The sequence below is a fragment of the Cyanistes caeruleus genome, chromosome Z (genome assembly GCF_971803275.1).
Source record: "Cyanistes caeruleus chromosome Z, bCyaCae1.hap1.1, whole genome shotgun sequence".
NCBI lineage: Eukaryota > Metazoa > Chordata > Aves > Passeriformes > Paridae > Cyanistes > Cyanistes caeruleus.
In genome coordinates, this window is record NC_141732.1 from 17,319,389 (window position 1) to 17,341,942 (window position 22,554).

At 33.8% G+C, this 22,554-nt stretch overlaps 1 protein-coding gene across 1 annotated transcript in view; it reads left to right on the plus strand.

The window, feature by feature from the left end:
- ADGRV1 (adhesion G protein-coupled receptor V1) overlaps window positions 1-22,554 on the plus strand; it is a 269,547-nt gene that overhangs the window by 15,580 nt on the left and 231,413 nt on the right. Inside the window, exons 6-14 of the mRNA XM_086866622.1 lie at window positions 9,534-9,718; window positions 10,637-10,786; window positions 11,872-11,967; window positions 13,069-13,173; window positions 14,475-14,588; window positions 15,326-15,891; window positions 17,093-17,363; window positions 18,178-18,507; window positions 21,858-22,034. Coding sequence (XP_086722748.1) covers window positions 9,534-9,718; window positions 10,637-10,786; window positions 11,872-11,967; window positions 13,069-13,173; window positions 14,475-14,588; window positions 15,326-15,891; window positions 17,093-17,363; window positions 18,178-18,507; window positions 21,858-22,034 — 1,994 coding nt within the window. The remainder of the gene's footprint in view (window positions 1-9,533; window positions 9,719-10,636; window positions 10,787-11,871; window positions 11,968-13,068; window positions 13,174-14,474; window positions 14,589-15,325; window positions 15,892-17,092; window positions 17,364-18,177; window positions 18,508-21,857; window positions 22,035-22,554) is intronic.

Consider the following 22,554-nt stretch of genomic DNA (forward strand, 5'->3'; position numbering starts at 1 on the left):
TTATGTATGACTCATGGTATTATTTGAGGTAGGGTACCTGATTCAATTTAGCTAAATTTTATTTCTGAATAATCCTAACATCTTCCAGGGTGTTCCTGGTATCGGGTCAATTCTAAGAAATAAGAATTTCTTAGATTCAGGTCTAAGAAATTAAATCTATTGGGTCAAAACTAAGAAAAACAAAAACATAGACAAGAGTAAATAAAAAGAATATGGTGAAATTATTTGCTTATGGACTATTAGGCATCAACCTTCTAAAAATATGATCATATATATAATTTGTACATGTGTAGTCCTCTTGATCAGCTGTACTCATTTGTGGAAATTGTGCTTGCATTTCAGCTCTACAAGACTGGCCAGTTAAGGTATAGCCAATTTTGTACATGCACGTGAATACAACAGTTCTTTTCCTCTCTAGAAAAAAGCATATATAGTGTCTAAATGCTTCTCTCAATATGTATTAAGAGTATCTCCATATCCAACTGAATTTTATAAAGCCATTGCCATCAGTTGTAGGCATTGTCATAGTTCCTCAAATTAAAGAATTATGTCTGTCTAATAGGAGCTAAATTATGATTTCTTAAGGGGAAAAAAAAAGATTGACAGGGAAAAACAAAATTACCTGTCATTTGTCTTACTACAGGTGGACCCAATGTACCATATTTTATTCAGGAAAAAAATTACTAAATGACAAACGATTTCACAAATTTCTGCAAAGTCTCACTTTAAGTAACTTTTTTGTAAATAATCTCACTGAGAAATACAAGTGTAAATAATCACTTCCAAGATTTAGCTTACTCTATGTAAGAGTAAGAACTTGAACCAGAACTTGAGGCAGTTTGCAGAAACAATTTTCAAACTCTAAGTTCTGAAATACGCCTCAAATATGAAAAAAATGTCTCATAGATTGGTTTATGAATATTTCCTATAAAACTATTGTTACAGTTTCTTCTACTGAAATAATTTGTAAATCCAAACAAAGTTTTCAGTTAGGATAAGTGTGCCAGTACTTATTGAAACAGGCATATTTGACAGACTAAATTTATCTGGTAAAATTAAACAACAGAGAAGACGCTTTCTTGCTTATCACAGCTTTTGTGTTTGTGGATTTTTTTTATCAGGACAGAATTTTCTCTGGAATGTAACAGCAATATGATTTTTTCTATTTTTGTTCATCTAATTTTGTATCTTGTATAAATTCATTAACTGGAATACAGTTATGACTCTCATTTTCTGATGGCAAAAGAAACTTCTCAGTCACTTATCCTGGGCTGGTCCAATATGTTACTGCTCTGAATCATTTCGAGCTTTGCTTCATTAAGGGTTTAACATGGCTTTAATTCAGCCATCTGTTATGGGTTTGGCGGGCCAACACATCTGAGGTATTGGTAAGAGCTTTAGAAATTTCCCACATTTTTAAAGGTTAGGAAAAGAGCTACCTTTATGAATAGATTTTGAATAATTCTCAGCAAGACAATGGTGCAGAAGTGGAGTAAAAAATGCTTGTCATTCTCTGAAGCTCAGGGTCCCCTGTCTGCCTTTGGCTTTGCTGAAAGGCAATTAGCATTTCAACCAGCCAATTTGGTTACATGCAATGAAGTACTTGGGTTTGTAATTTGCTGCCTTTGGCTTGGTGCTGTTGAGAACTAGCTTTGTGTAATCCTCTCAAAGCACCTTTCTTTCCAGCATAGTTATTGTTGCTGGTCTTAAATAACTAATCAACAAAGAGGTTTCCTTGTCTTGGACTGCAGGGTGCCTTAGAAGAATGAAAAGAAATACCCAGTTAATAAGGAAATGATTATAATTATTAAATAGTGATTATTAAACTGTGACATGGGTTAAAAGGTTTAGAAAGCCAGGCAAAGCAGAATACATGATAAAGGTAGTATAAGAAAGCTTTGGATCCAAACATATTTTGCTGAAGGAGTTCTGTTCTCTGAGAAATAAATACTTTATTATGTTTTGTCTAAAAGCAGATTGCCCAGATTTAAGAGATTAATCCACAGTACAGATATATATAGAGTGAGCACCACATGATAATCATCTTTACAAATTACACAAATATATTTTTACTTCTACAGAAAGAAGTCTTTGGGGGACTTTGTAACACACAGATTCTTTAATTAAGTCAACATCTTTTGTTGCAATCCAATGAAAAATTAAAACATTTTACTGTATAAAAGAGCCTTGTTTTATGTATGCCTTAAATTCTTGTATTTAATAATATGCTTTTTTGAACTCAAGAAAAATCTCAGTGATTCAGTTCTTGTAATAATAAGGCAACACATTAAAAAACTCTACTTGGCTCATACATGTGTATTAAATTGTAAGAATCCATTGTGGATAGCAACAGTTCTGTAAATGCACCTGAAACAATGCCATCTAATCCTCACCATGAGGCTTAATTTTGCTGCTCTGTACCTTAAAGTTTTGGGGTTTTTCTTGCAATAAAATTATGTATAAAGCACTGCTTCTATTTTTAGTTTTAAGTATGAAAAAAAATAACCACTCTACAGCTGAAACCCATGATTTCTTTTTCTGATATATACTATTCATTCAGGCCACGGAAATTCATTCACAGCAGATACTAGGTATTTGAAACAGTGATAGTTTTGTCCTCAGCTGCCAACATATGTTCTCAGCATTTGTTAAGTAAGAGTGTTGAGGACATGCAAAAAACCTCCAAAGCTGAGATACAAATGGAAATTATTGTGAAAGTTAAGATCTCTACTGAGATACATATAAATGGCTGATTTACAGTGAAGCCTGCAGACCTTCATCATCTGTATATTCTGGTTCCATATGTGTTAAGAACCTGATCCTGTGGCATGATTAATCATGCTGTTACTTATACAAGTATTAGTTGAGAGTGCTAGTTTTAGTGGGGGTAGGGGAGTGGGGTTGGTTTTGACTTTGTTTGGTTGCTGGTTTTTGGTTTGTTGGGATTTTTTAATCCTCTTACCTTTTGGTGCAAAAACCAGATTGAGAGAAGGTGTAAGTGCTTACAGTGTGTGAAGTTACAGATACCTGGTGCAACATACCTAGGTAAGAAGCTAGCCCTGGCTCTGAAATACCCAGTAAATTAATTTCTGTCGGTGAAAGGTATCTACTGTGTTCATTAGAACTACATGGGTGGAAAATTATTTCCAGTGTGGAGATGGAAACTATACATTTCTCTTTTACTTAAACTTATACTCTAAGTAGGACTGCTCAAAAATAATGTCTTCACAGTACGTATTTAAAACTACATATAGATAGATTCTTGTTCAATTGCATGAGATGAATTGAAAGTTATGGGGATGAAATCAGTGCACTTTAATGTTAAGCAAATTCAGATCTCTACCAATGTATTTCTTAACATTGTTGATTAGGAGATTTCAGCCAAAGTTTATTTACATCAGACTTGATCTCTGTTCTAAATTTAAACTAGCCTTAATAGCTTCAAGTTGTTGCACTGGAGGTACTGTGGGTAAAAATAATCCAGATCTTACAGCTGGTCAAAATTATTTCCTGTTTCTCTGTGTGATGTAAAAATTACAAAGTAACTGCAAATTTTTGTAGTAGATTTGTGTTTTCTCTGCTTGCTGCTAGAAGTGCTGGATTCTACACTTCTTGAGAGTTTTGCGCTTTAGTCCCTGCTCAGAATTAGAGCAAGTGGTTACCTCAGAAAATCTGTAGTATTATCTGGCATAAGAGATAACATTTGGTTCTTCAGTGATGATTCTATGTTTTAGAATGTAAAAATTAAGAATACAAGTTTAGATCCACTCAGATTCTTCTGAGAAAATAAAAAGAAATTGCTAGAGAATTTACAAGGGGTACTCTGGACTTCTTACACTTTTCAGCTCTGAGTGAACTCTAACAGGGTGTGATGATTTGGACTTCTCCTTATGCCTCTGACTTGGCCTCACCTTTACTGCTTTCTATATTGATTCCTGGCCGTGATGATAGATGTACCTTCCTGACTAGTAAATATTACTATTGTGGAAGGCAATTTAAGCATATTTACTTCCTAAGATTCCTAAGATGTCTATTTTGAAGGGTGCATGCCTTTTCCAAGAGAGGAGGATGATCATATGAAGATGATCATGTCGCATTAAATTCACCATTCCCAGTAATACGTACAGTAATAGATGATAAGATTTAAAAAAAAATAAACATTGCAACTGTTAGAAAGAAAGTGGTCAGGGGAATAATTGACTGATGTCAACGTCATTAATTTCAAATGAAGATAAATAGTTTTAGCACCTGATGTGCTGCAGTACTGTTCTGTCAAGGCAGCAGTATTGACTAGGGAAGTAGGCAACTGAGACCAAAAACTTCAGGATAGTGAAAATTGATTAAGGGATTTTTAACACCTTGTATTCTGGATTTGTGCTTTAGTTAGCACTTTCTAATGTTAGTAATAAGAAGGGGAATATCAGGTATCTGACATGCCTTTGTAGTAAAGAGAAAGAGGAAAACGTGGAAGAATGGAAAGCAAAGATGTGACACTGAAGAATGGTCATGGAAACTGGTGAGACAGACTCTGAAACTATTAGTGTGGTCCAGAGATGTACACAAAGTCAGTATAATTCTCATTTTTTATTTACCTTGAAGCAGGCTGAAAGCAAAAAGGGGATATAGGTGGATGTTGTTTTGAAATAGCACCTTTGGAAAACTCTCTTTTCCAATCTGTATTAGAGTGACTTATTCCACATCTAAACAAAAAGCCCAAACCAAAGAAAGAAGAACAACCAGCAAAGCAGGCTTGGGTAATGTCTGCTATCTGTAGCTGGGTTTTGTTGTGTCCTGCTTTTTCATATGTGTGAACTGTGGAAGCTTTTGAGGCAAGGGAAAAAGAAGCTTAAAATATAATATTTCCCCTTTATTTTGGAACCTTGACAATATGGAAAGGAGAATTTTAGTCAAAGTTTCATAAGCCTTGCTGCTTTCCCAGGTTGTTCTCCAATACTGTGCTAATTGACAAGAGGTTCTGAGAATGCCTAAAATAAAAATTCTAAAAATATGCAGTTTTAATATGTTTCTACAACAGGTGCAGCAATGGCAGTGACCTTGTGAAACTTCTTGCTCTATGCTGTTCCTGTGTACTACAGAGAATCACCACTTTATATATGAAAGAGCACATGTATCTGTCTCCCATTGTATTCAGCCAAAGATGCTGCTGACATCTCTGCTGTGAATAGACTTCTGTCTGGCAGCTGCTGATAGCTGACATGCCATTCTCAATGCAAAATACTAGGCATGCCAGTTTTTTAATGTTCAACTTGGCTGGGTATTTGTAATCATGGGGAGTAGACAAGGACAAGAAGTGAAAAGTGAACTTACTCTTGCTCCTCTGTGTCTGTGGTCTTTAGTAGTATACAGTGAGTTGTGTGATGATGGGCAAGTGGTAAATCAGGTTGTAGATTTACAACCTACAGGATGGGAATGGTGCTTCTTCAGCTTGTTGCTTCTCCTGTAAGCAGCAGTGACAACACTGAGGTAGAAAGTACTTAATCCCATGTTCCATCTGCTACTTTGTTCATTAAGTCTCTTTCTTTTCCCACTTCCCATTTCCTATCCAGCATTTTATGCTTATTTCATTTCAGATTTTTAAACTGGAGCAGGCCTTTCATTTCTCTTCTTGATCTCTTCATGTTTCATTGGGCTATAGATTCCCTCATACTTCAAAGAAAACAGCCAGGAGATCTTTTCATTCTTAAGGGTTTAATTTATTTAGCACAAAAGATGGCGTAAAAATCTGCAGAAAAGACCATTCATTCTTTATAAACCTTTAAGTCTTCATTTGAAATTTGTTCCAGAAACTGACTGAACTAATCCTAATGATTCATCAGTTTCATAAGCCTGTCTTGGCTTCAACTGGACAACAGACTGAAATGGTATTCCTTATATAAATTGTGACAGTATTGTGGAAAATACTGTGTGGAATCAGTGTTTGATTTTTTTGATTGTACACTAGTATTCCGTATTTTAGTGGAAAATACAAACATGCTTCAAAAAGTCTCATAAAATGCATACTAAAAGAAAATGTTAGTTAGGGATCATGACTCAGAATTCTGGTTTATATTTCTTTACCTTTTTAAAACGATATGGTTGAAGAATAAGATTTTTTTTTTTTTATGTTTAAAATACCATTAAATACCTTTAATACCATTAAAATGTCTGGATTATTATTTGAAAGGTATGATTTGGTTTTAATGCCAGTCATTTTTATTATAAATCACTTGGAAACATCATCTAGCCTTCAGTACCTAACATTGTTTCAAACTACCACTGATACTACACATGATTATTTGAAATGGCTTGAGTCAGAACATGGCAAAAAAAAAGTTAATCCATTGCATATAATCTAAAGATGTGTGAAGCTCTATTGCACGTAGTTGTTATAAAAACACTTCAGTGACTTTAGCTCATTAAACTAATTTAACTGGAATATCTCAATTTCCTGGAGAGAAATGAACTCACTAATATTTAGCAGAAACAGAGGGGAGTAATTGGTCAACATATGCATGGTTCACCGAAACATAGCAGTGAACAAGGACTGGAGTTTCAGATTAATTTAAAAAACAAGTTACAAATTAGAGTCACCAGTGGTTTTATGAGGTGAGGGAAGTAAGGAAGGGTCTTCTTGTAATCCCTGATCTTGCAAAGGCTTCTGCTGAACTTTATGCAGTATAGTTAATAAATAACAAATTGTGTTCCCATATAAATTTACATAGGAATTTAGTGTACAAAGTAAGTTTGTTTTTAATAAATTAAAATACTGGGACCTATAATATGTTTTCAGCTATTTGAATAAATTTGTTCTGCATTCTCTTAGTCTTGATGTATGGTATTTTTACTATACCTCATCATAAAAATTTCTTTTAAAAAAAAAATCAAAATTTTAAAAGTTTAATTTATATAAACAGAGTAAAAACTACTTCTGGCAGGCTGTGCAAAGTAAATCTTAGTACAAATAACGTAACAAGGAAGGAAACACACCAGCTGAATAATTGATGGTGTGATTGTGAAACTTCTCTTGTTCCTCAGAAGTAATCCTATAGTTTTAGAATGCTCTCTAGTAGAAGTAATAGAATTCAAGTAATTCTAAACTTTGTAATCTTGCCCTCAAGGATCATGTTTTCAGTATTATTTACTAGAAGCATGTACCGTGGGAAGGCATTGGTAAAGTCTATGACAAGGTAACAGCTGAAGCTAAAAGGTCAACAGATTCCTCAGTTTAGTATGGATGATGCCTGCATCTGCAGACATTGTAATTGTCTGAGAGCTTACAAAAGTTAGACAATTCTTCTCTTTCCAGCTTAAAGATTTTTAATTTTATTTTTTTCCGAACAGTTCCACATAAAACTAGAAAAAAATACCTCAGAAGTGCTGATAATTTTAAATCCCAGGGGGCTTATGTATATATATTTTATGTTTTCTTCACACTGTAAGTTTTTGCTGCACTAGAATTACTGAATGTATAGATATGTAAAAATCAAGCATTGTTTCTGTTGGTCTGTTACACACTGAATTCCTAGTCAGAGCTATGGATATCTTGAAGGACTGTGTTCCCCATAATGAAAGTTTAGAGTAGTGTGAAACTGTGCAGCAAAATCATTACTGTGTGACATTTTTTTCAGAAATAATCAGACACTTCACAAAGGGATAGTGAAAAGAACAGCTGTTTTCATGGAGAAAATAGTTAGTCCTGACATTTTGCCCTTACTTTTTTTTTTTTGGCTGTTCCTTCCATGATGCTCAACAGATCTAGATAAATTTATTGTTACAGGTAATTAAAATCAACTAACTTTGTCAACCCACCAGTCTTTGCTCGTAGGTACTCTGAAAAATATTGATAGTTTTCTTGTCTGTACTTCCATTTTATACATATTTAATAAGCCATGTCTGTGAATCTTTTTGCTCTTTAGCTTACCTGAAAGCAGTTTATTTCAAGTTCTCACACCATAAAAATTTTCCTTGCCCAGACAGAATTTGTTGAAAGATGAAAGGAAGACTAGAAGTCTGTCTGAAGCTGTGCTTGTTTTAGTGGTCTGAAGGCTATCTTCTCTGTTCAGTCCAGGATTAAATCTATCTTGACTGCAAACAGAAAACATTCAGAGTATGTGCTGGACCTCAGTTCTGATTCAAATTTGACACACATTTTACAAAAATGTACTCATGACATTTGCTGTTTTAGTGATGATTTATGACTAAACATTCGTAACTGCCATTCTTAAATAATAAGAGAAAACTGCTTTGCAAACATGACTGATCTTAAATGTTATTAGTATGCAAATATCAATTAACATTAATATCAATATGCAAATATTAATGTAATATGTTCTGCACAGTTTATACAACTGCAATTGACCAGATTTTTCTGGTAATTATAACACTTGGAAGGATAATTTTAAGAAAAGTGTCATTTTATTTATACATTTAATTACACAAATATTGGCTATACCTTTTGTACAGAAATTTTAAATAGTGATAGGGTAAAATAGTGATTACAAATTAAAAGAAGCTTGGTAAGGGAACCAATTGAATTAAAGTTCAATGTTGTAATGCATTTTTAGAGCACAGCTTTGTTCTCTTGCTTTTTCCTAAACTTCTAAGATTCTTATTACAGCAGTCTTCCCTATCCAGTATCCACTCAGTTCTCAGTTCTGGTAAGCACTGTACAATGTAAACCCCTGCAGAACAATTCAGACATTTGAAATTTGTTGTGCCAGACTCTTTTAAAAGTTTATCTTTCACAGTGTCAACACCTGATGACTTCATTGGGACTTAAAATGGTATTTTACATCACAAAACTGGACTCTGATGTAAGAGAAATAGAGAATGTAAGAGAAAACCTTGGTTTTAAGTTTGCATATCCTAACAGAAAATACTAGAGGTTGTGCAGAAACAAATAAAAATCGAAGTCTGGCTTTGATTGCAATGTACATTCGATTGCAGTTGTACAAACATTGCAATGGCAAAGTATCACAGTTGTTCTCTGGGACAGGAACACATGAAAGGCTCATGGGGTATAACTCAAGTACATATGCAAATATGTAAGGATATTTCATGCTGAATAAATGTCAGAAAATGATCTGTGAGATGACTGCAAGTATCCAACCCTTCACCCTTCCTGTAATTTTTTGTGTGTTTTTAAGGACAATCTAGAGAGCAAAGAAAGTGGAAATTGAACTGTCAAATTTGAAGCTAATAACTTTTGATTGAAAATGAAAACAGTTGTGGTAATGTAATAGGTTTTTTTCTTAAAAGAAGCTTCTTACTCCTCCACTTGAGGAAGTTGATAAATACTGTCTAGAAAATTACTAAATGAAAATTAAGAAAATAGAATTAGTTACACATGATAATTACATTATATGACTTTGTTGTAGTGGAGACCTCTGCATGTTTTAATCTCATTTTGAAACTCACAAGATGATCATGGTATATGAAGAGTTGATAGGGGTCAATTGGATTGGTAAGGTCAATCACAAATGCTTTGTGTATTTTAGATTCACAATTTATTTTTAATATTTCTTTTTCTATAGGGATGCCCTCTGCTTCTTTATTAGTTTATTTGCTTTTAGCGTTACTCATTCATTTCGCATCTGGAGAAACGGAAGTGAAGTTCAGTGGACAAACAGAATTTGTAGTCAATGAAACAAGTACAACTGTTATACGTCTCGTAATTGAAAGGACAGGGAAGCCTGCTAACATCACAGCAATTGTGTCGGTAAGAAAACATGGCAGCCATGTTCTCAGCAACTGTTGATAACTTTTTAAAAAGCTTCTTGGGACTCAGATACATGGAAAGTTGTGAGTGTGACTGATAAGAGAGAAAAGTGAGACCCACATAAACCCCCTTTGTTTCCTCTTCTGTGAACTTTGAATTTCACTGTTCTGAAAGGAGGAATAGTCTTTTTCACTATGCTTCTTTCAAGCCTTTAGCTTCTAAGAAGGATGATTCAGGTGTGGCAGCTATGCTGGTTCAGTGACTTCTCTCCATTTAGTCTCAGTGGAACTGTAAACTTAGTTTAGACCGTTTGCTGTTTTTACATTACTGCCTTTGTAAACTCTCCTCTAATCACCTCACTTACAGTTGAACCAGGGGAATTTTCTTCTGTTGCCTGAGATGAAGGAAAGGAAGTTCTTTGTAGAAGACTTTATCTTGTGAACTTTGGTGACCAAATTGTTAATCTAGGTTGAATACCTAGGCTCCTTCCAATGCTTAGAATGGAAGTTCTGCAGAGGGTAGTTTCACCCCAAGGTGAATTTAACTCATGTGGAGTATTATGAGGTGTACAGATCTGTGCTTCCTGTACAGGCATAACTTTTTCAATTAAAAAAACCCTTTTCATATGGTACATTATGCAAAAGATACCAAATTGCAGGGAAAGAAGTCATAACTGGTTATGAAGAAAGTGTTCTGTTTATTTTATTGGTTTTTTTTTACCCATTTACTCAGCATGAATAAAAAGCTTTGTTATCTATGTACCTTCTGTCTAGAAATTAACTATGACAGTAGGGGAAATTGTGGAAAAAATTATGTGAAACAAAGTGGGTATGAAGCCTGTTTGAGTGAGTCTAGGGTGATAATATAGAACGTATTGAAGGAGGAAGGAGATGGCATTTGGTTTTGTTTTTATTGCAGATTGATGGAGAAGACACAGGAGACTTTTTTGACACATACGCAGCTGCATTTATACCCGATACAGAAACAAACCGAACAGTGTATATATCTGTCTGTGATGATGATCTTCCAGAGGCTGATGAGACATTCACATTTCACTTGACACTACTGGTAAGTCTCAATTTTTCAGTGTATCTATTCCACAGAAAACAGTGGGTAATCTAGTATGGGTGAACGGTGTTTCATAGATTTCCGTGTAGTCTTACTGCTTATGAGAAATAGGTAAGAACTAAAATCTGGACTCCAAGCAGGATGATGCTTATTGTCCTTCAGAATGTTAGCATTTCGGTGGGTGTCTCTGTGTCATGTTGTTGTGCCTGACACTTGAGCAGGCATTGCATTCAGCTGTGGACATGTGGTGTACTGGAGCCTGGAAGAGTTAGATTTGGAAGACTCAGCCTTTCCTGTTTTCCTGCTAGAATGTGCATGGAGGAGAGGGTGGAGGGAGCAGAAAAAGAGGATGACTTCCAGTCCTCCAGAAGCAGAGGTTAAAGGTGACTTATCTAAACCCAAACAATTTTATAAATATTTACCAAAAAATTAATTCTCTATTGTTCTGTCTCACAGGAGTTACGCTACAAAAAAGAGGTTCACATTAATATATTTTTAGCTAACAGTTCATGACTAAGTAAGATGTCAGTTCAATAAAAATAAATTTTCTATTTCATTGTCATTATTACATGTCTATGGGGATGTTTGCAGTGAATATAAAAGTGCCTATTTTCCCTTTCTTTTTGTTTTGATTTGTAAATGTAGCTTAATTTTACAATGTAATAAAGACCTGCTTCTTATAGCTGCCGTCCCAGTATATCCTTTAGCTAGATATAGGCCTTATAAGAGCTTCAAAGTTTCAGTTTTATACAAATGTTAGGGGAAAAAAAAAAAAAAAAACCTTTGGAATTCCTGGCAGTGTTAAATGCTTCATGTATGGTTTCCTACTGATATGCTGTTAATAATTGTTAAACTATTGTTAATCATTTGCAAAGTTTGTTTCAAGCACTTTATTGGCGACTCTTTAGATTCCATGGTAAATAGGAATTTGTGGATTCTATTGCTTTAAACAATTTTCATTGTTATATAGAATAAAAAGACATATATTTTTTGTAAGCTGATATTAACTCTTAAAGACATTAACATCAAAATGCCTTTTTTTTCCCGTCACTGTACTTAATATCGTATTTTGGTTTTAATTTTAGAAACCATCTGCAAGGATAAAGCTTGGCTCACCCAAATCTGTCACAGTAACAATTTTATCAAATGACAATGCCTTTGGAATAATTTCTTTTAACATGGTAAGACATTTTATATTTTAGATAAAATATAAGGGTATATTTTAGAACATTTTAGAAAACATAAGGTGAAATTGTTAAAGATGCTGATTAGTTATTCACCCAAATCCCTTGGAAGAAGATTGTGTATTACATCTCTGAAAACATCTCTGGAGATAATTCATACATATGTATGTATATATATACATATGTACAAGTTTAATACTTCTGTATGCTTTTAGGTGTTGAGATATTGCCTGAGGTCCTCAAACTTGGATGAATTTTTATGTTGCTCATCTAATTATAAAGCTTTTAGAAATTGTTTAGTCCCACTGCCCCTCAATATACTATGGAAAAAATGAGGAGTAATACCATAGGAAATTTAAAGAGGTGGCTTAGAAATTTTAAGAATATATACCTTTTTCCCATCTCAAGTGAGCAATTTTATATTTAACTCTAAAGCTGTAAGAGTAGTGTCATGATATATGCATAATATAATACCTTCTGGGGATAAGAGTGGTGTGACTCTAGTTGTGTGGAGAATATTTGCAATAATACAAAGTTTGTGTTAGCAGAAAGAGAAGCTATACTTTATTGCTGGAATTTTGGAAATTTACTTTTTAGAAGACTTCCCTGAAAAAAATCCTATATGAAAAATTTTTGGCACCACAATACTAAACCATGCTGCTTCCTGAAGTGCTGTGAGTCTTTGAAATCTGTCAGCTGTAACAGTTTGATACACAGACTCCATTGTCTGGTTACCTAACAAATGAGTTTTTAATGGAAAAAAACTATTTTTAATAGGATTAGGAACTCCACTAAATATGACCAGTGCTCATATGCCAGTGCTTAGTGTATTGTAACTGTGCTCATTTGCAAAAAAACCCAACAGAAAACCAGAAAGCCCACTCTGCATATATTATGATAATTTTTTAATCTCAAACCTTTCAAGCTTTTTATTAGCTGAACTAATTGGTTGCTAGGAAATGTATGCCATCAGCAGACTGGTTTGCAGATTGGATTAACTTGTCTGTGGGAGTTTGGTATTTCTATGGTAACAATTTTTTCCTTCTGCCGTGATACTTGATCTGTGCCTGATAGCCTGTCCCTTTTCTTCCTCATTAGTCTGCCTTAATCACAGTGAATGAACCTAGGGGCAGAAATGAATTTGTGCCTCTCACTCTAATTAGGGAGAGAGGAACCTACGGGACGGTCGTTGTAACTTTTGAGGTGAGTATATCAGAAAGGCTTCATACCTTTTCTATCAGATGAAGCTGTGAAACATAATAATAACTTATCAAAGTGTTTATTGCAGTGAAAGGACTAAATACCTAAGTCTACATTTGATAATTTTGTTTCATAAAATGGAAAGAAACTACCTTTCAATTATCTAACTGCTTAATTTAGAAAAAGTGAAGATATATTAAATATGAGTATTTGTGTCATTTAGAAAGATATTTGAAGCATCATTTCTTCGTAATATTAGCAAACAATGTCTATTGAGTGTGCAAGAAATTTCTTATATATTTTTTCAAAATTTATAAATACCTTGGTTCTTTTGATGGTGCTTGTGCCACCTTCAAACATGTAGAACTCAATGTTCAGTGAAATTCTGTATCTATAAGACAGCAGTTTGAATTCACAGGCATTTAAACCTTTCAAAATCATTACTTGAATATTTAGGCCATTACTCACATACTTCATGTGAATGGGATATACTCATTGCCTTTATTGTGAGGGGGGGGTGGATTTTTTTCCTTGTTTAGCTCTGATTCTATTACATTCTTTAAAATTACAGGTAATTCTTTTTCACATCAAAATTTCTTTATCAGTTGTCATCAAAGATTTAATCTAGGTGTGTCAAAATCTCAAAACATTTGTACTGGATGTTATTGCATACTATACATACATACATAAAGCATGTGTAGATAATGTTCAGTGGTTATGTTATGTATTGCAGATATGTTTGTTTTAAAATCCATTTTTATTTTATAATTTTATAATATACATATATATATATATATAATTTTATAATAACACATTTTACTATGTGCACAATTTATCAGGATAATCTCAAAATGTAGTTTATATACAAATATATAAAATTATTTTGAAAAAACATTGCAAGATTTTCTAAAACAAAGTAACATACTACCTCTATCTGTCTTAGTATGTTCATGGAATTGATTAGGAAATGTTAGTTAAATTAAAAGAGAAGGACTATCCCTTTCTGTTACTTAAACAAGTCAGTTATGCATTAGTAAATACCAAAGAGTTCTCAAAGGCCTGTGTGGAAATACTTTTCTTCCTCTTTCTCTGGCAGTACATGACTTCTTCAGAGTGCCTTCTCTGATTTATTCCATCTGACAAAAAAGAGTAGATTTTCACAACTGAATATGTGTGCATATGATCAGGAGGTGACTGAATAAATAGCAATTTCTTATGCATTTCACACACTGTATATTAACTATTGTATTAAATTTTTATGTATGTTCCATGTATTTCTTATCATAAAAATCAATTATTTGCAGATAGAAGATGGACCAAACTCAGCTGAAGAAGACTTAAGTCCAGCCAGAGGAAATATTACATTTACCCCTGGGAGATCAGTGTTGGTTTATAATTTAACAGTACTTGATGATCAGGTAAAAACAAGCTGACATTTTTGTTTGGATGTATAGGTTGACTGCTGTTCTAGAGGGTCTTAGCATATTATGTTATAAAAATACTTGTTTTAGAAAGGGCTACAATTCCTTCTGCTTCATAAAGTGCTGTTCAGTTTTGTCTCTGTGGGTTGTCATTTTATCTTTTTAATGTTGCCTCTGTATTTCTCATCAATTAATTTTTTTAGTTTCTGAACATACCCTGACTGCTCTGATTAGACTGTTAGGTGCTGTACAGTAAAAGTATAAATTATCAAGAAAGCATTATATTTTTTTCGCATGGAATGGTGAGGTTCTTGTATTGTCAAGGTTCATCTATTAGACTGACCTTTCTATATTTAACTTTTCAGTGTGAACATGATACTGAACAACTTGATAAGGAAATTCACTAAAAAAAAATACATAGGGAAAAAAAATGTCTGTGTTATAAGTGGGAAACTTTAAAGCAATTTTTTTGCATATTTCTGTTAATTTTTCTGTTTTGTTTAACTTTCAACCCTCTTTCAGAAAAGTGTTTTGGGAAATAGAGACATCACATTTTGAAAGGAGATTTTTATCAGAAGTTAAAAGCAGGACTGTTCTGTTTTAATATGAAATGAGTTTTCAAGTTGGTATAATTTCAGCCTTCTGCAAAATGCATAAACCATTTTTCTCAGTATAAGTGTTCTGCATATATTTGAAATGTGACTTACATATAGTTGTTAATACTATTTTTCCAGGTACCTGAAAATGATGAAATCTTTGTTGTTCGTCTGAAGAGCGTGGAGGGAGGGGCTGAAATCAACAACTCAAGAAATTCTGTGTGGATTAATATTAGGAAAAATGACAGTCCTGTGCGTTTTGTTCAGAGTGCTTATGTGGTGCCTGAGGAAGATGAAGTGGTAACAATCCAAGTGGTTCGTGGTAAGGACGTCAGTGGAAAATTAATTGGACCTGATGAAGACGAAGTCTCTGTCAGTTACGCCATCATAACTGGGGATTCAACTGCACATGCACAGCTTAATGTAGACTTCCTAGATCTACAGCCAAATACAACTCTTGTTTTCCCACCTCTAGTTCATGAAACATATTTGAAATTTAGGATCCTTGATGATGCCATACCAGAAATTGCTGAGACCTTTCAGATTATGCTTCTTAAAGACACTTTGCAGGGAGATGCTGTTTTGATTTATCCGTCTGTTGTTCATGTCACTATCCAGCCGAATGATAAACCCTATGGAGTGCTGTCAATCAACAGTGTTCTGTTAGCTCACACTGTTATCATTGATGAAGACCAAATTTCAAGGTACTGCAGATCTTAAAATCTAGTATCTAGTCAATTTAAGAGATTTGTTTATAATTGTTAAGCACTGTTATGATATCACTAAAGTAATTATAAAATCACTCCTAAAATATAATGTAGTAATCACTTAGTGTGTTGTTATTATTGGCTATATCCACAAAGATTTCAAGGAAGTGGGAATGTCTAATTATACAGAAAGTATTTTAATATCTATAAACTATGTATGTAGGTAAATAAACCATAACTATTTAATTACATTATCAGAATAGTGAAAACTCGTTAGGATCAGTGAAGATGTAGTACTGCTACACACAGTTTCAGTGGGAAATAGATTTCTGTATTCCACTCTTGGTGTATATTTGTATTTACTCTCTGTGAAACCAGTCTCTGATTAAAGAAAAAAAAATTCAGTGTCTCCCATGAAATAGTTACCTTAAACTCAAAAACAATTTCAATATTTGTAATTTTACAGGGAGATTAAAATCAAAGCTCTGTACAAATTTTATAGGCAGACTGATACACAGTATTGATAATCTCAATAAAAATGTCTATTGCTAATTACCATCCCCAAAGAAATAAATAATGCCTCAAACTATCATACTGTGAGAAATTTTGAAGTAATATTTTATGGTATATAGGGCCCATTCAAATGAATTGAGGATTCATTTTTCCTTTTTATACACAGTAAAGAACTAAGTCCTACTTTCAATGTGTTTTCAAGTAATGATTTTCAGACTTTTTGTTGTAGTCATGCACTTGGCAGATGCAGGCAACATGACATTTCCAGTGTTATAATTATCAGTAACTGAATATATTTTTAGTACAAACAGTTCATTATTTCAATGGTCATGCCTCATACCTGCTCATGATGTAGAATAGGCAAAAACATTTTCTGAAATGTTTTTGTATTCCTCAAGACAAATGTAAAACATGCCAAGATTCCACTAAACAGTGTTTTTCTTGCTGTATTCAAAATGAGATCTAACAAGTATCTTCAGAGATTTTACAGAGAGCTCATGAGTAAATGCTCAAGCCTTCCATATGTGTTATGATTTCACAAACTGTAAGCCTTGAGTCAAATGTCAGTTGCAAGCAGCTAACATTTATACCACTTAGGTCAGTGTAAATATTTTAGGGAATTGGTAATCATGCTTGCCAATAGTAATTATGGTTTGTGGGTTTTTGTTTTTGTTCAAAACCTTAGGTTTGAAGGGATCACAATTGTAAGAAATGGTGGAACACATGGAAATGTTTCTGTTTCCTGGGTTATAATCCGAAATAGCAGTGATCCTTCACCTGTGACTGCAGACCTACTTCCAGAGGCGGGGGAGGTAACTTTTGATCAAGGTCAGATGCTGGTGACCCTTCATCTGGACATTATTGATGATGATATACCAGAAGAGGCAGAGCCTTATCTTCTGAAACTCCTAGCTCATACAATTCAGGGTGGTGCAGAAGTCAGTGAGCCATCTGAGGTAAGCTCACTTTTAGAATTCTTTTGGAGGGGATACTAATGAGTAATAAAGACTTTACCAGTTTTAATAAAATTGATTGATTGATTCGTTCATTGATGGATTAGCTGAACAGGTGAAAGGGTTTGGTTTTAGATAAAAGGCAAGAAAACTGATCCTTAATATAGTCTTAATGTATAGAGCCATATCTAAAGTATTTCACTGAGTATAGTCTACAATGTCAGACATTTTTACTGTGGTAGCATTCAGTTCAGATTATTCCCAGTCTGCAATGATAGCATTGAATAAATGTTGTATCAAGTGACTGCTTTCTAACAGAAGGCAGGAAAATTATTTTCACTTGCTCATTTGCTGTTTAAATGATTTACTGCAATGTTTTACAGAGCAACAACTTCAAGGAGAAGGTTTCATGATTGAGACTGTAATCTTGGAGCTATTAGATAAAGAGTGGCTGGAATTGCTGACAGTACTGTGACTTGAGTCCCTGCTTTGTCTGTCTCAAAAATAGTTGGAATGAGCTTGGTGAATAAAAAGTTCTTTACAATCTGAAACATTTTAAAATTATTTATTTTGGCTGCTGAACCAAAAAAATCAGTTGTTCAGAATTCATTCTGGCATTTGTGGTGATGCATATGGGAAACTACCGCACTTTCAGTGCAGTGTTTCTTGCGTATAAAGAATACTTTGGGACTCTCAATCTGATTTCTTTCTTGATGGCAGTTCACTAAGGAGAAAAATACATGGTGACAGTCAGGAGACGCTTTTGTGAAGGCATGAAGCTATAGTATAATGCAGCATATTGTTTTCTGCTTTGCAGCTTCTGTTTTACATTCAGGACAGTGATGATGTTTATGGCCTAATAAAATTTCATCCTTTGGAGAATCAGAAGATTGAAAGTAATCCAGTGGGACGCTTTTTATCCTTGAGTTTTGCGAGAGAAAGAGGAACAGTTGGAGATGTGCAGTTGGTTTTTACTGCACTGTATATTCCAGCTGGAGCTCTGGATCCTGAGAGAGCAAAAGGTGGCATTCTAAATATGTCTAGAAGAAGTACTCTCACCTTTCCAGAAGGAAAAGCACAAGCTACTGTAAATATACCAATACGAAATGATGCATTTCTTCAAAATGGAGCTCACTTTGTCATACAGGTATCTCAGCTGTGTTCTGGGGGTTTTTTTAGCCCATGTAATATAAAGGATATAAAACAGTAGTGGCTCATTCCCTTTTAATTTAATTAAAATTAATTTAATTAATTTAATTAAAATAATTTTACCTGATTAAAAAAATAAAAAAATAACATTATTATTTCTGTTGCCAAGAAAACTCTTCTATTTATATACATCTTCCAAAAATATCCCATAAGGAGCTAATTTGTAGTTATTTACTTATTACACCATTTAAAAAAATACAGTGTTGTAATAGGGTTCAGTTATTAATCATGAAATTTAACAAAATTGTATCAGTGTTGCAGAGGTTAGTTACCTTTTCAGGTATGTTATTGTGTCTACCCCTTGGCTTTTGATTTAATTAAACTTAGGCTCCTAAATTACAGAAGTATGACAGATTTTAGAAATCAAAAGCAAGGAAATATAAATAGTCAAACATATGTTTAATTTATGTGCAACTTTGACCTGGGAATTGAAAAGTTCTTCTAGTTTCCCCTGTATGTGACCTTTTGTTATTTTTCATTCTCTGTTTTTTGTTTTTTTTTCTCTATCTGAATATGTAAGAAGGGAGATTATGCCGTTGTTCATAAGACTGGCTGGAAAAATTCACTAAAACTGTTTTTGAAAGAAAATGGGCTTTCCACAAAAATGTTTTAAGGAAGATTTTTTTATTTTCCAATTTTTTTTCTTCATTTCCCACTGGAGAAACCAGATTTGCATACATGTTAGCAAGTTATTGTTCAGATATGCTACTGTGGGAGATTCTGGGCATTGCAATCAGTAATTTTTATACTTATTTTCTCACCTGCAGTTAAGGCCACTGCATAATCTCTACTTCCTCTGATTAACTGTTGTGACTTTCTGGGATCACGAGCCCAGAGAACAGTCCTGATATACAGATAAAGGGGTGCCTTGGCACAACCAAAGCAGAAATCTCAAAGTAATTTCTTATTCTTTTTAGTCCTTTCATTTTAAGTCAGGTGTCTTCAAAATTTCCAGATGGAGATGTTGATGTGAAATCATAAATGTAAAATTTGGTTTTTTTTCTTTAATTTATAGTCTACTAAAGATGTTTTAATTACTTGAAAAGATTTCTTCCCTCCACCTCCTTCTCCCTACTCCCTTCACTCCCTAGTGAAAAAAAAAAAAATAAAAGAGAGAGTAAAAAAAGGTATTGCCAGAATAGTTTTCTCGTTGCACTCTTTTCTGTGTTCACAGCTGTTGTAGGGAATACATAGGGAATATTGTAGGGAATATGATTCTGAAATACTAGAATATGTCAGTGTGTTTTACCATTTTCATGTGATCTGAAAGATAACAGAAAAACTGAAATATCTAATTCCAAGCTCCTATCAGGTGATAGATTACAAATAACATCGCAGTGTGGACTATGGACAAGATGTGTGACAAGTATTTCAATATGCAGGCACTTGGCCTGGCTTTTCAATCTGAAGATTCCAGGGAGACACTGTGTATGTTCTGTATTTTCTCCATGAACTGTAAAAGTACTTTGAGTACTCAAAATCAGAGGCAACTTCTAACACAAATAATTCCTTTAGAAAAGGAAGAAAAATACCCCTATTTATCACTATAACAAGCCTTCATTTTAAAGAATGAAGGATTGTAATAACTTGTAATTAAATGATAATCTAAATTGTAAATAAATTATAGTCTCAGCAAACATGTTTAGAAGGAGATTACAGAATTTTTACTAGGCCCAGTAAAGGATCAACTCAGGAATTGGGGAAGGAGAGATGGAGGAAGAAATGAAGTTTAAACACAAGGGAACAGATAGAGCAACTGGAAATGTGAGCTTAGCATTCTTCAGTGACATCTTCAATTAAATAACCTGTTTGATGTACAGACTATTTTTGGTATGGACTGACAGATTAACTAACTTAATAAACTGCTCATCATTATTCAGTTCACAGTGCATTCTTGTTCTCCTCTTGAAATTATTTGTTTTACAAGGAAAAACTGAATTAAAAAAAAACCCCAACAATATGTCATTAATTATTACTTTAATCTCAAAGTTGCTATCCAGATAGTAACAAAGGGAATTCTGCCAGCTCTGTAGTATTTCAGAACTTTTAGTGAGCTAACAACCACAACAGTGATCCACCTGCATGGTGTTAATGGGAGAATTAGCTCCTAATCTTTGAAAACAAGGAAACAAATGGAACCACTTTCTGTTCCTCAGAATCCCAATAACTAGCTTGTATGGTTGAGAATCAATTTCTAATTACAGTATTTATAAAGCAAATTCCATCTATCATCAAATAAAATGTGAATGAATATTTTTGAGTGTTACTTGAATAGCAGTAAAACAAAGTATGATACAGTCCAAGTATTTTAGGTAGATTGGTTTTAAGGATCAATTGGATTTAAAACTCATCAATTGAAAGGATGATTCATAATAACTATATGGATTTAAGTAAGGTTATTTTGCCCTTCTCCACTAAAACCTATATGGCATCTAATGACTCCAAGCAAAAACATCCTAGTAGGAGTTAAAAGGTGGTTGTCATCAGTGGTTCATGTACCAGTGAAATGTTTAGAAAAGTATATACAAATCAGTCATGGAAACATCTGTTATTATCATCCATGTAGACAGAATTCCATAGTGTTATAAATGATATTTGGAAGGGATAGTAAAACAAGTAAAACAAGGAAAGTCCTGCTTTCCTTGTTATGTCAATGGTGCTGATGTGCTAAGTGAGTGCTATTTTCTATTCAAAGATAGAATAAACATTTTTTCTATTTCTTCTTAGTATACATAAACCATCAAAAGTATAGTAATATAAGAGGAGATTACAGTTTTGAAATCTAGTACTGATTTTCAATTCTGAATGTAACTCTAACATATTAGTTATTGTAAATAGACAAGTCTTTACATCTTTTTGAGAGAGGAAAGAAGACTGAATCACTCTTTGGCTTCATGAGACGGTCTAAATTATTGTTTCCAGCAACTTCAGCAGATTTTTATCAATGCATGACACAAACCTGAAGTTAGAACAACATTTGGGTGCTTGGCAGATCAATTAATAGATCTAGTAATGAATTACCCAGTTAATTCTCCCTCTGCATACATTTAGTTGTGTACCTGATTTGTCTATGAGGTATAACATTCAGCTGTGGAAGCTCAGTACCGTTCACTTCATTTCTTACACAGCTACTTACATATCTTTGTAATAGCAACGTTGATGGTAGGAGAAATTTATTCTGTAGGTGTTTTGCTCCTTGCATATGACACTTATTCCCAGATGTAAGAATAGTTCTTGCTTGGTACTCAGGCTTCTTATTTTTGAAGTTTTTCTTACTTTTTCTTACAGCTGGAAAAAGTTGAGCTGCTGAACAGAATCCCTCTTGTCCCACCTGTGAGTCCTAGATTAGGTGAAATTCGGAATATTTCTTTGAGGATTACTCCAGATATTGCAAATGGAGAAATAGGCTTTACTAGCAATCTTCCAATTATTCTTTCTGAGCCAGAAGACTCACCTGCTACAGTGGTAAGTAAACATTTTTATATTGTCCCTTACTATGGAAAACTTATTTGGAGAAAGCAAAGCTTGCTACGTCCACTGTAACATTTGAAAATTAATGGGAGGAAAATCCATCCTCCAAGCTCAATTTTTTTCTCCAAGTATTCTCCTGCTTTAAAAAAACAGAAAGGCAAAAAATTGCTAGCAAGATTAATATGTTTGTCATCTGAAAAGTATTCTCTGTAAGAATCTAGAACTGGTTAGGTCTTGATGGTCACATGGAGCAAAAGATGCTGCAGAGAGTTTAATTTCTTTCACCATCTGCAAAGACACTCTTCTAGAGTAGGACTGATTTTGATCCCAAATTTCATAAAAATATCTGTATATTTTAATGTTGACTTACATGTGAATATGTAGTTTGGCTTGCTGGGTATGTTTTCTAATAAATATAGGGTTTTTGTTTCTCATAAAGCATTTTCAAAAGCATTGTCAACCATCTCAATGCTGTTATCCCAGCCAGATGTAATCCCTTTATAAAGTATCTTCT